Source organism: Microcaecilia unicolor, chromosome 1, assembly GCF_901765095.1.
Source record: "Microcaecilia unicolor chromosome 1, aMicUni1.1, whole genome shotgun sequence".
In the NCBI taxonomy this organism is placed as follows: domain Eukaryota; kingdom Metazoa; phylum Chordata; class Amphibia; order Gymnophiona; family Siphonopidae; genus Microcaecilia; species Microcaecilia unicolor.
Window position 1 is genome coordinate 19,320,051 of NC_044031.1, and position 13,499 is coordinate 19,333,549.

Here is a 13,499-nt window from a genome sequence, read left to right on the forward strand (position 1 = left end):
CATTGAAAGGACGAAGAAGGTCTACTTGGTCGATAGTGTCTAGCCTCTCGAAACCGAGGTCTCGTGGTGCCGGCCCGAGGCAAAACGTTGGGCCTGTCTTCCGGCAGCCGCTGAGACTTGGAATCTCCCAAGTCCTTGACGATCTTCTCCAAATCTTCTCAGAACAAATGTTTACCCCAAAAGAGCAATTTGGTAATGCGTTGCTTAGACGCCATATCTGCAGCCCGATGTCAAAGCCATAGCAATCTCCGAGAAGTGACTGCCAAGGCCATGAGCTTTGCCGAAGTACGCACCAAATCATACAACACGTCCGCTAGGTACGCCAGAGCCGGTTCCATGTTGGAGACGGCCACTAAAGGACCGGAAGCTGTCCTATTCCTGATCAGCAATCAGTTGAAGCCAATCCAGAGAAGTTTGAGCCACATAAGAGCTGCAAATGGAAGCTTTAAGGGCCAGAGCTGAGACTTCAAAGGCATGCTTCAGCGTGACTTCCAGACGGCGATCCTGCATATCTTTTACTGCAACCCCCCCCCCCCCCCATTCAACAGGAAGGTAAAATTATGTATCATACCTGATAATTTTCTTTCCATTAATCATAGCTGATCAATCCATAGACTGGTGGGTTGTGTCCATCTACCAGCAGGTGGAGATAGAGAGCAATCCTTTTGCCTCCCTATATGTGGTCATGTGCTGCCGGAAACTCCTCAGTATGTCGATATCCAAGCTCCATCCGCAGGACTCAGCACTTAGAGAATTACACCCACAAAGGGACACTCTGCCCAGCTCACCACCGCCGAAACGGGGGAGGGGAATTAACCCAGCTCATCCCCACACAAGTGGGGGAGGGGAATCCAGCTCATCCCCGCGGAGCGGGGGAGGGACACCACACCCGCCGATGCGGGGGGATCTGGCTTATCCTGCAACCGCGGGAGGAGCTGACTGACCCTAACACCGCCGAAGCGGGAGGGGTACAAAGCTGCCCTACTGCCGCACGAAGCGGGAGGGAGCGCCGGCAGAATTTAAGTCTCAATCCAGCCCCATAAAACGGAGGGGAGAGGAATGCAGCAGCTCACTGTAACACAAATTCGTCTCAACTCTTGAAGAATCCATTGAAAAACTTGAACACGAAGTCCTCCTGAACAGGAACTGAAGACTAAACTTGAACCTGAAATGCAACCAGAATATAAACAATACAGATATCTGGGAGGGGCTATGGATTGATCAGCTATGATTAATGGAAAGAAAATTATCAGGTATGATACATAATTTTACCTTCCATATCATCATGCTGATCAATCCATAGACTGGTGGGATGTACCGAAGCAGTACTCACCCAGGGCGGGACATAGAAATCCCTGACCGCAACACTGAAGCTCCAAACCGGGCCTCCGCCCGAGCAGCCACAGTCAAGCGGTAATGCCTGGAGAAGGTATGGGCCGATGCCCAAGTTGCCACCTTGCAAATCTCTTCCAAGGAGACGGACCCGGCCTCTGCCATCGAGGCCGCCTGAGCTCTAGTGGAGTGAGCCTTCAGCTGGATAGGCGGCACCTTCCCCGCGGCCACATAAGCCGCTGCAATGGCTTCCTTGACCCATCTTGCCACTGTAGGCTTAGCAGTCTGCAGACCCTTACGAGGACCTGCAAACAGGACAAACAGATGATCCGACTTCCGGAAATCATTGGTCACTTCCAAGTATCTGATGATGACTCGTCTCACATCCAGATATTTGAGAGCAGAGTATTCCTCTGGGTAGTCCTCCCTACGAAAGGAAGGGAGACAAGCTGCTGATTCACATGAAAGCGAGAAACAACCTTGGGCAGGAAGGAAGGCACTGTGCGAATAGACACTCCTGCCTCAGTGAACTGCAGAAAGGGCTCTCGACATGAGAGTGCCTGGAGCTCGGAAACTCTTCTGGCTGAAGTGATAGCCACCAAAAAGACTGCTTTCAACGTCAGGTCTTTCAGAGATGCCCTTGACAAGGGTTCAAAAGGCGGCTTCTGCAAGGCTCTTAGCACCAGGTTGAGATTCCACGCAGGCACCACTGAGTGCAGAGGAGGGCGCAGGTGATTAACTCCCTTGAGAAAGCGCACCACATCTGGCTGCGAAGCCAGGGAAGCACCCTTCAGGCGGCCCCTGAAGCAAGCCAGAGCCGCTACCTGGACTTTAAGGGAACTGAGCAACAGGCCTTTCTCCAGACCTTCTTGCAGGAACGCCAACACTGAAGAAATTGGAGCAGTGAAGGGAGAATGTGAGCCTGCTTCACACCATGCTGCAAAGGTACGCCAAACCCTGGCGTAAGCAGTAGAAGTAGAGCGCTTCCTCGCTCTTAGCATAGTGGCGATGACCTTGTCTGAGAAGCCCTTCTTTCTCAGACGCTGCCGCTCAATAGCCAGGCCGTAAGATCAAAGGGGGAGGGATCCTCCATCACCACGGGACCCTGATGCAACAGGCCCTGCTCCACTGGCAGCCGCAAAGGATCGTCCACTGAGAGCCTGATCAAGTCCGCATACCAGGGACGTCTGGGCCAGTCCGGACCCACCAGGATTATCCGGCCCGGATGCTTTGCCACCCGGTCTAGCACCCTGCCCAACATGGGCCAGGGCGGGAACACATAGAGAAGCTCCTGTGTCGGCCACTGTTGGAGAAGAGCATCTACTCCCAGGGATCGAGGGTCCCGTCCTCTGCTGAAAAAGCGCGGCACTTGGCAATTGGCCGATGACGCCATCAGATCTAGGCTCGGCTGGCCCCAGCGCTTCGTGATGTCCAAGAACGCCTGAGCAGATAGCTGCCACTCTCCGGGATCCAAGGTATGGCGACTGAGAAAGTCCGCCTTGACATTCATGACTCCGGCAATGTGGGCCGCTGACAGCTGTTCCAGGTTCGCTTCCGCCCACTGGCATAGATTCATGGCCTCCTTGGCTAGAGGGGCGCTCTTGGTACCTCCCTGGCGGTTGACATAGGCCACAGCCGTGGCATTGTCCGACAGGACCCATACTGGCTTCAACGCCAGTACCGGGAGGAACTCCAAAAGCGCCAACCGAATGGCTCTGAGTTCCAGGAGGTTGATAGACCACTTTGCCTCTGCAGGAGACCAGAGCCCCTGCGCTGTCCTTCCCAAGCAGTGGGCTCCCCAGCCCGTCAAAGAGGCGTCCGTCGTGACGACAATCCACTCCGGGGTCACAAGAGGCATCCCTGCAGACAACTTGTCTGTCTGCAGCCACCAGCTCAGCGCCTTGCGCACTGCTGGGTCCAAGGGAAGGCGCACAGCATAATCCTCCGACACCGGAGTCCAGCGCTGCAGCAGAGAGTGTTGTAGTGGTCTCATATGAGCCCTGGCCCAGGGCACTACTTCCATCGTGGCCGTCATAGAGCCCAACAGCTGCACATAGTCCCAAGCCCGGAGCGGAGAGGCTACTAGGAACTGGTCCACCTGAGCCTGAAGTTTGACAATCCGATTGTCCGGCAGGAACACTCTGCCTAATTGGGTGTCGAATCGAACTCCCAGATACTCCAGGGACTGAGTCGGGCGCAGCTGGCTTTTCTCCCAGTTGATGATCCACCCTAGGGAGCTCAAAAGAGCAATCACCCGGTCCACAGCTTTGCCGCACTCTGCATAAGAGGGGGCTCAGATCAACCAGTCGTCCAGATAAGGATGGACTTGTACTCCTTCCTTTCTCAGGAAGGCCGCGATGACCACCATTACTTTGGAGAAGGTCCGCGGAGCAGTAGCCAACCCGAACGGGAGGGCTCTGAACTGGAAGTGTCGGCCCAGGACTGCAAAACGCAGAAAGCGTTGATGAGGAGGCCAGATGGGAATATGCAAGTACGCTTCCTTGATGTCCAAGGATGCCAGGAACTCCCCTGCCTTCACTGCCGCTATAACAGAGCGGAGAGTCTCCATGCGAAAGTGCCGAACTTTCAAGGCCCGATTGACCCCTTTGAGGTCGAGGATAGGCCGTACAGAACCTCCTTTCTTTGGTACCACAAAGTAAATGGAGCAACGTCCCTTGCCAAGCTGATTTTCTGGCACCGGAACGACCGCACCCAGGCGGATCAGATTGTCCAAGGTCTGCTGCACTGCCACAGCTTTGACCGGAGACTTGCAGGGAGAGAGTACAAACCCGTCTCTTAAGGGTCGGCAGAACTCTAGCTTGTAGCCGTCTCTGATGACTTCCAGCACCCAAGCGTCTGAAGTTACCCTGGTCCACTCACCCAGAAACGAGGACAGGCGTCCTCCAATTTGCACTGGGCCATGGACCAGGACCCCGTCATTGGGTACGAGACCCTGGGGGAGGACCGGAGGGCGCACCTCAGGGACGGCGGTCTCTGCGAAAGGAATGCTGCTTGGGGGAGAAGTTCCTCTTGAAGGAAGAGGGGGCAGAGGAGCCCGACTTGCCCGGGCGGTACCGACGGGCTTCCTGAAACCGTCCTCTGGAGATACCGGGGCGACACTGGCCCGAGCCCTGACCTCTGGTAACCTCTTGCCCTTAGACGTGCCGAGATCGGTCACAATTTTGTCCAGCTCGACCCCAAAGAGCAGCTTGCCTTTAAAAGGCAACTTAGCCAGGCGGGACTTAGAGGCGTGGTCCGCAGACCAATGTTTCAGCCAAAGCCACCGCCGCGCAGAGACTGTCTGAGCCATACCTTTAGCCAAGGCTCTCAAGACATCATACAGCAAGTCTGCCAAATAAGCCAAGCCCGATTCCAGGGCCGGCCAATCAGCCCTCAAGGAAGGATCCGAGGGGGAAGCCCGCTGCACAATCGTCAGGCACGCCCTGGCCACGTAGGAGCCACAAACTGAGGCCTGCAAACTTAAGGCAGCCGCCTCGAAGGACGACCTTAAGGCCGCTTCCAATCTTCTGTCTTGGGCGTCCTTTAGGGCCGTGCCACCTTCCACCGGCAACGCCGTTTTCTTAGTCACCGCAGTGATTAAAGAATCCACGGTAGGCCAAAGAAAGGCCTCCCGTTCACTTTCAGGCAAAGGATAGAGGCGGGACATAGCCCTAGCCACTTTGAGGCTCGCTTCCGGGACATCCCATTGAGCCGAAATTAAGGTGTGCATGGCATTATGCACGTGGAAGGTTCTAGGCGGGCGCTTCGTCCCCAGCATAATGGCGGAGCCAACAGGGGCTGAGGGAGAGACGTCCTCCGGAGAGGAAATCTTCAAAATGCTCATGGCCTGCACTAACAGGTTGGGCAAATCCTCTGAGCGAAAGATCCGCGCTGCAGAGGGGTCATCCGCTCCATCCGAGCGGGAATCCGTCTCCTCCAAGGAATCCCCAAAGGACCGTTGGGAGAACTCAGATACGCTGCCCTCATCTACATCAGAGGAAACAGAGTCCTCTAAGGCCTGGGAATCCACCCGAGGGCGTTTACTTCCGGGGGCCTCAACCCCTTTATCGGACAAGGGAGAAGGGGCAGCGTTTTGCATAATGAAGGCCTGATGCAGCAGCAAAATAAACTCGGGGAGAAACCCCCCAGACTGTGCACTTCAGCAGCCTGGGCCACAGCCCTAGACGCACCCTCAACCGGCGCTCGCAAGAGTGGGGGAGAAACATGCTGCGCATCCAAGATTGCGTCCGGCGCGACACTCCGCGAAGGAGCCGCGCGGGAAGAACGGCGCTTTTTTGCCGTCGCCCAAATCAAGGGCGGCCATGGCATGAACGTCTCCCAGCTCAAGGGCGGCCCAAGAAGAAGCCGTCCGAGCAGAATGGCCAGCCAAGATGGCGGAGGCGAGCAGCGGGGGATGGGCGTTTATGGCGGGAAAAAACGCCGCACCGGAGGAAGACCCGGGACACTGACCGGCCTCCGAACTGGCACCCAACAAGGGCGAATAAGACTTTAATACCCCCGCATCCCCTCTAGGAGCGCACACGCGGTCCGGGGAGCAATTCTTCGCGCCCTTGCCCTCCGACGCCATAGGCCACGTGGAGATCAATCGGGGAACCCCCTGCCCGCTATAAAAAAGGTAAAAATTACCTGCTTCTCGCTCCGAGCTGTAACGACCTGGTGTCCCAGTAAGTAGCTGCAATAAACGTTTAAATAAACGTCGAAATAAACGCCTTTAAGGACGTCCAAATTTTTTTTTTTTTTTTAACGGAGCCAGCGGGAGGGGGGAGAAAAGGAGGGACCTGGCGCCACCAGGTTTGCACTTGCTCAAGAAGAGCCCTCAACCCCAGGCACTCAACAAAACCTAAAAATTAGGCTTGGAGGCCTAGCCAGAGCTGCTGCTGTGTGTGACCACCACCTGCTGAGATAGAGAACATACTGAGGAGTTTCCGGCAGCACATGACCACATATAGGGAGGCAAAAGGATTGCTCTCTATCTCCACCTGCTGGTAGATGGACACAACCCACCAGTCTATGGATTGATCAGCATGATGATATGGAAGGGTAGTTTTCTTAGTGACCGCCGTCACCAAAGAATCAATGCGGGGAAGTTCAAACCTCCGCCTGCCTTGCACTGGGTAAAGACGGCCCATAGCCTTGGCCACCCTTAGGGGTGCACCCAGCTCCGACCACTGCGCCGAGATAATCTCCTGAATGGCCTCATGAACCGGAAAGGCTTTAGAAGGCCTCCTTGTGCTTGCCATGCGCACATTTACCACCGCAGCAGCTTGAGCCTCAGGCTCCTCAATGTGCAAAGCTTCTAATGCAGAAGAAATAAGAGAGGTCAGCTCTTCCCTATGAAAAATACGGACCGAAGAAGGATCATCAGGCTCCTCCACTTTGAGTTCCCCCTCCTCCAAATCCTCTGTGCCCATGGTCCTAAACGAACCCCTGGAGCACCCAAGTAGAGAAGGACCGAGAGACATCGGTCCAACTGAAACTCCATCGGACTCAGAATCCAGGCACCTGCGCTTGTGAGCCTGAGTCAGAGAGACCGGCAACAAACTTGCACCCATTCCCAGCAGGACAGCCCGAAAATCCCCCTGAGAAGCAGAACAAGAGGGAAGGGAGCGCTTCATCAGAAAAGCCTGATGAAGTAGTAAAATGAACTCAGGGGAGAATCCTTCTCCTGCATCACTTTCAGACGGGGAATTTACCCGTCTATGTTTAGTGTGTTTCCAACGCTCGGGGGAGAAAATAACCTCTGAAGCCATCCCCGGAGGGAAACCAGGATGCAATGCAGTGTCAACCTGCGGCAGAGCTCTTTTCAGCATGAAAGCCTTATGCATTAAAAGCACAAACTCAGGAGAGAAAAACTCACCCTGACCCTCTGCCTCCGAATTAGGAGAAACGGATGTTGGAGCTCCTCTGGCAGCCTCTAAACGAGGCATCCCCCTGCACTCAGACTCCTCCGCTACCGCGAGGGTCGAGACATGCGGCGCTTCCAAAATGGCGCCCGCTGCCAGCTCCATCGAGCGGGAAGAAACATCGCTCGCCTTGCTCATATTAGCGTGAGCATCTAAGGAGCACGCTTTACACAGCCCCGATGCTGATCTGCGTTTACCACAATGGGAGCAGCGCTTAACTCCTTCAGCAGCCATCGTCCGACAGGACGGGAATATAGCGCCAACACTTACCCCGATCGGAACGGCGTATGCGGGACCTCCCCGGAGGAGCTGGGCACCACTCTCACCTCAGAGGACCGAGTGAACGAGCTCTGGTCAAGCTGCACAGAATAAGAAACACTAGAAAAAGCCTCAGAACAGCCATGCAGTAAAAGCGCGCTCTTAACACTGTGAGGAAAGTTGGAGGCAGGCAGCAACAGAGGGACTCCGGAAGGCGGGGGGAATGGGTAAGGCAGGGAAAGGGCGAACCTATATGCCTTTAAAGTGGGCACCACCAGCCACAACACCCCCTGCTCAACTGGCAAAGCACAGGAGCCACCCCAGGCAGTCTGAAATCCAAGAGCTGATCAAGCTACATCCACACCTGCTGGGAGATAGAGAAATACTGAAGGCAGTTGGGGCTAGCCGTCCAAGAGGCACTATGGTTTTTCAGTGTTCTCTATCTCGGATACAACCTATCAGTTAATGGATTCATCTGCTGCTGATGACAAGGAAGTAGTAAGTTCAGTATTTATGAGCCCCTGCGTGGGCTAATATGAGCAGGCTGTGCTCTTTGCGAAATTGACTGTTGCAGATTTACTACAATAAAAATTTTGAGTGGAAAAAAAAACTTCTCAAAAAGCAAAAAGTCACACACAAAATTATGCAAAGTTGCAACTGAAGGGGTTGCACAAGGGGGCATGAGCTGCACGCCCATTTGGTGTGATGCCTCAGGAGCAGGCGCCCTTATCTGTGAGAGTCATATTGATGTCATCCAGCTGTGACGCAGGTTTGAGTGTCTGCTCCTCCCACCGGTCCTGTTCTTACAAAGAACTAGGGAATGTCTTGAGGGTGGAAAGATGGCTGCTCCCGATGGAATAGTCAGGTAGGTAATGGCTCAAAGTGATTATCACTGTTTACATAGTTTTAACATACTTGATGGGTTTAACAGGAGATATACACTGGAGGTTCTACTTCTAATCTATAATTAATAGGTGCCAATTTGTGATGGGAGATGTCAATTGCTGATGTGATCATTTTCAGTGCAACAGCGCTTCTACATAATTCTATTTTTGAGTATTATTGTATTTCATTTTCTGTGTGATTTTTTTTGCTCTTTCTCCTTTTGGCTTTATAATGATGCCCAAACACTGATAACAAAAATGTAAAGTTATTCCTTACCCAATGAGATCAGAGTCTGATAATTCTCCTTCATCACCTCCCTGTAAAGCTCCTTCTGCTCTTCATCTAAATACTCCCACTCCTCCTGGGAGAAAGAGACAGCGATGTCCTCAAATTTGATCCGCTTCTGAAATACAAAGCAGAAACACACTCAGCATCTTCTGCATCGCATCGATCAGGATCTCCCAATGCCGGTGCTCAAAGGGGCAGGGAAAAAGTCAGCTAGATGCATATTAATTTACAATCTGTGGAACTGAGAACGTTAAACTTATGTTTTTAACAGAAATACAAGAAATTGTCTTAAGTGAGCTACTGACAAAATGCTGGCTTAAAGCTGACCTAGAAAAAGGCCAGTAAGTAGAATTGTACCAAAGACCTCTTTATCTATATTGACAAAGAAAGGCCTTCAGATAAGAGAGTTAAAAGAAGGTCCGAAACTAACCAATATCTGTGACAGATATCTTCTTTTAGGAAGGTGAAGCATATTCTGTTGAAAAATAGGTAATAAATATTTGTCCATTATTAAAGGTAATTGAGAAATGCTATGTAATAGGTTTTCCATTGACCTATGCCTTTACACTTTAGACTTTTAGCATCCTTGCTTAGCTTAAATTCAGCCTTCTAAAAAAGTATATTATGCTGATTCCATGGAATTCTGTATAGATGAATCAATTACCTCATATGTGTTTAAGGGGTATAAATGTAAGCACTAGACTGTCATTCTTCAGGGAGACTTGGAAGGAAAGAGTCTTCTCTCCCTGTCTTCCCTTCTTGTTGCAATAAGGTGTATATTATGCTTCTCTAATAAAGACTTGGTTTGATTGTTAACTGAGGTTACCTGTGTCTTAAAATCTTTCTGATAAAACTGTTGACTCTATTATATCTCATTTAAAAATAAAATAAAACAAACAAACAAACTGTCCTTTCACTTGCAGAGGGTCTGTCCTCTCAAACTTTCTATTCTATTGCCTATAACTTACAATTGTTGTTGCATTGTGATTTCATAATTTTATGCTGGAAGTTTCTTAATTGAATTTCTGTGCCAGTTATTTCATATTTTTATGGTGCAATTGTCATAAAGGTGCTCTCTAGAACTGTGTTTTGATCAACTTGGTTACACCGAATTTGGTGACTCTGGTTCTGGTATCTGTCTTAAAGGTCTGTTTATTAGAATTGGGTTTTGAATCTTAAGTGCCAAAGACTTAATTCAATCAATTTGGTTACTTATCATCTAGTGACACATACCTTGGGAGGAGGGGCAATTTGTATACAGCTGTGTGGTCAAAGAAAAAAACAGAACTTAAGTTTACCTTGTGAGCTGTGAGCTACGCTTGGCATTTTCAGACTTGGTTCGATTGTTAACTGAGGTTACCTGTGTCCTAGTTCCTACCACCCACCCCTAGGTGAACTCCCTTTATATAGGGCAATGAAGGGACAAGTATCTTCAATACACCGTGATTGGTCAATCTTATTCCATGTTATCACCTATCATAGTTAACCTTTTCACATCAATATGACCTTTACTCAGTGCAATACATATTCTGCTTTAATCAGAAGGCAAACTATCTTGAGTCTTACATAGAAACTCTCACCCTCCCAACCTTTGCCCTGTCGAAATCTTTTGCTGCGCTGCATCATTTTGATGCTGAAAAAAGAAGTACTGTGGTGGAACCAGAGGCGATGAAAGTAGCACAACCCAAGAAACATTCCCCAAACAATGACAGATTGATGAAAAGCAGAAATCTCTTGCTGCTTGGAGACTCCACTATCAGAGGCATTAATTTGGGAACACAGTTCAAGGGTTCCAACTTAGGCCCAGATGCATCAAACAAACGTAAAAAAAATCTAAATCGTTAAAGTCCTTAACGATTTTGAAACACCAAAGCATGCACCAAAAAAACAGGTCAAACATGTTCGTTGCGGTATCGAGAAGTACAATGTATCAATGAACCGTAATCCCCGTCGGTAATGGGCCCCTAAATCATGTGCAGAGCAGCCAAGCGTTATGCTGGCTGTTCTGCGCATGCCACAAATGTCCAAAAAACACCACAACACAAACACGTGGCTCCCCACTTCCCCCTGCACTAACCAAAACAAAACAAAATCCAAATAGATCAGGAGAGGGCAACGGCGCTCGTCAGGAGCGTCCTGTATGGGCGCCCTTGCCCCCCCCCCCGAGATCGCCGCTGTTCCCCGCTTCAGCCGGTTTTAATAAAAACAAATCTCCACATTTTCTCATTTCCTGCGTCTCCTGTCCTTTGCTCCAGGGCTCCACCTCCCGCCATCCTCCGCCCCCCGCCCCCTGGGATCGTCGCCGCCACTCCCACCCTCCACCGGACCCTCCCCCTCTGCATTACCGTCCCGTGCAGCGCCTCTCACCTGTATGCGAAGGTGCTGCATGGCATAAAACATCTGCTCGCCAATTGCTCCTCCCTCCTCCGACGTCAGTCTGTTGTTCCTGGGCCCGCCCTCCATTGACGTAAGTTACCTACGTTAGTTATCTACGTAGGTAACTTACGTCAATGGAGGGCGGGCACAGGAACAACAGACTGACGTCAGAGAAGGGAGAAGCAATTGTCGATCAGATGTTTTATCCTGTGCAGCGCCTCCACATACAGGTGACAGGTGCTGCGCGGGACAGTAATGCGGAGGGGGGGTCCGGTGGAGGGTGGGAGTGGCGGCGACGATCCCAGGGGGGCGGGGCATGGGGGCGGAGGATGGCGGGAGGTGGAGCCCTGGAGCAAGGGACAGGAAACACAGGAAGGGAGGGGGAGCGGGGATGAGAAAATGTGGAGATTTGTTTTTATTAAAACCGGCTGAAGCGGGGAACAGCGGTGATCTTGGAGGGGGCAAGGGCGCCCATATAGGACGCTCCTGACGAGCGCCTTTGCCCCCTCCCGATCTATTTGAATTTTTTTTTTTGTTTCGGTTAGTGCAGGGGGAAGTGGGGAACTACCGGTTTGTGTTTTATATAACTTTTTTTTTTTTTTAACTTGCCAGCTTGCATTTTTAAGGTGCAGGAGGGAGCGGGGAGATGACAGCTCAGGCTTGAGCGACAGGTCTGAGATCTCGCTAAAATTCTCATGTTAAATGATTCGTTAGAATCGTCGGTATGGTTAGTGCATTGCGAATTGTCCACATTTTAGTTTCTGGTTTGCATTCCGTTTTCGTTATCTGCTAGCGGTTTCAGAAAAAGGCCTATAATGCAAGCAACGGTGGCAAAGTTTGTCGTTAAAGGGTCGTTAGAGTTTTGTGCATCTAGGCCTTAGTCAAATGCCTTCCAGGATATTCAGCTACCAGATGTACCAACCAAATACTGAAAGTGATCCGAGAAGAGAACAAGGCTTCAAATACTGATGTTGTAATTCATTTGGGGACAAATGACCTGGCCAACAATAGCAAGTTTACAGCACAGAGAGTGTTCCAGAAGCTTGGGAAGGGATTGAAATCTTTGGTTCGGACTGTGGCTTTTTCTGAAGTAATTCCTATGCGGGGGAAGGGAGAGGAAAGACTACGCAAAACAACTTGTCTGATGTGGACTGGAACGTCTGCGGAATCGGAAAATTAGTAGGGAGATCAAAGTGCCTTGCTCAGACAAATGGTGACAGAACCCACGAGAGAAAGGTCGATGCTGGACCTAGTGCTTACGAATAGAGGAAGTGTTTCCAGTATTCGGGTGGGTGCCCACCTATGTAATAGTGATCATCACATGATATGGTTTGATATAAGGGCAAAGGCAGAGTGTGGATGCAGAAAACCCAAAGTACTGGATTTCAGACATACCGATTTTGATAAAATGAAAGGGCTGTTGGGAGTGGGAAGGCGTAAGAGAAGTGGAACATCAGTGGTCAAAGCTGAAGGCTGCTATAAATATGGCGACTGATCTTTACACGCAGAAAGTAAAGAAAAACAGGAAGCCTATATGGTTCTCCAAACAAGTAGCTGAAAAAATAAGAGTAAAAGAGCTTTGTTCAAGAAATACAAAAGAACGCAACGAGAGGATCACGGAAATTATTATCGGATTAAACTCAAAGAAGCAAAGAGGGAAATACGGCTAGTGAAAGCGCGAGCGGAAGAAAAATGGCTAAAGATGTAGAGATGTGACAAGACCTTTTTCAGATATATTGGAGAAAGGAGAAGATAGGAATGTAATAGCGAGACTGAAAGATGAGAATGGTTATGTGGAGAGTGAGGAGGATAAAGAAAATGTGCTAAACAATTACTTCTCTTTGGTATTCATGGAGGAAAATCCTGGTGAAGGACCGCAGTTGGCTGCCAAAGGAATATCTGGGAATGGAGTGGATACTGCGCTGTTTACGGAAGAAAGAGTTTATAAACGGAGAATCTGAAGGTGAACAAAGCTATGGGGCCGGATTATTGAGGGAGCTCAGGGAGGTCCTGGCGGGACCTCTTAAATATTTCTTTAATAGATCTTTAGAGACGGGAGAGGTTCCACGAGATTGGAGACGAGCGGATGTGGTCCCTCTTCACAAAAGTGGAGACAGGCAAGAAGTGGGAAACTACAGACTGGTAAGTCTCACGTCGGTGGTAGGAAAAATAATGGAGTCGCTGTTGAAAGAAAGGATAGTTAACTTTCTAGAAGCCAACGGGTTTCAGGACCCAAGGCAACATGGCTTTACTAAAGGAAAATCCTGCCAAACGAATCTCATTGATTTCTTTGACTGGGTGACAAAAGAAATGGATGAAGGCCATGCACTAGATCTACTTGGATTTCAGCAAAGCCTTTGATACGGTCCCCCACAGAAGACTACTGAATAAGCTGAAAGGGCTGAACTTAGGACCAAAAGTGGTGAACTGGATAGA

At 50.4% G+C, this 13,499-nt stretch overlaps 1 protein-coding gene across 1 annotated transcript in view; it reads right to left on the reverse strand.

Moving 5' to 3' along the window:
• Positions 1–13,499, reverse strand: part of LOC115463547 (gastrula zinc finger protein XlCGF57.1-like) — a 39,369-nt gene that overhangs the window by 12,801 nt on the left and 13,069 nt on the right. Inside the window, exon 2 of the mRNA XM_030194177.1 lies at positions 8,676–8,802. Within this exon, the coding sequence (XP_030050037.1) occupies positions 8,676–8,802 (127 nt within the window). The remainder of the gene's footprint in view (positions 1–8,675; positions 8,803–13,499) is intronic.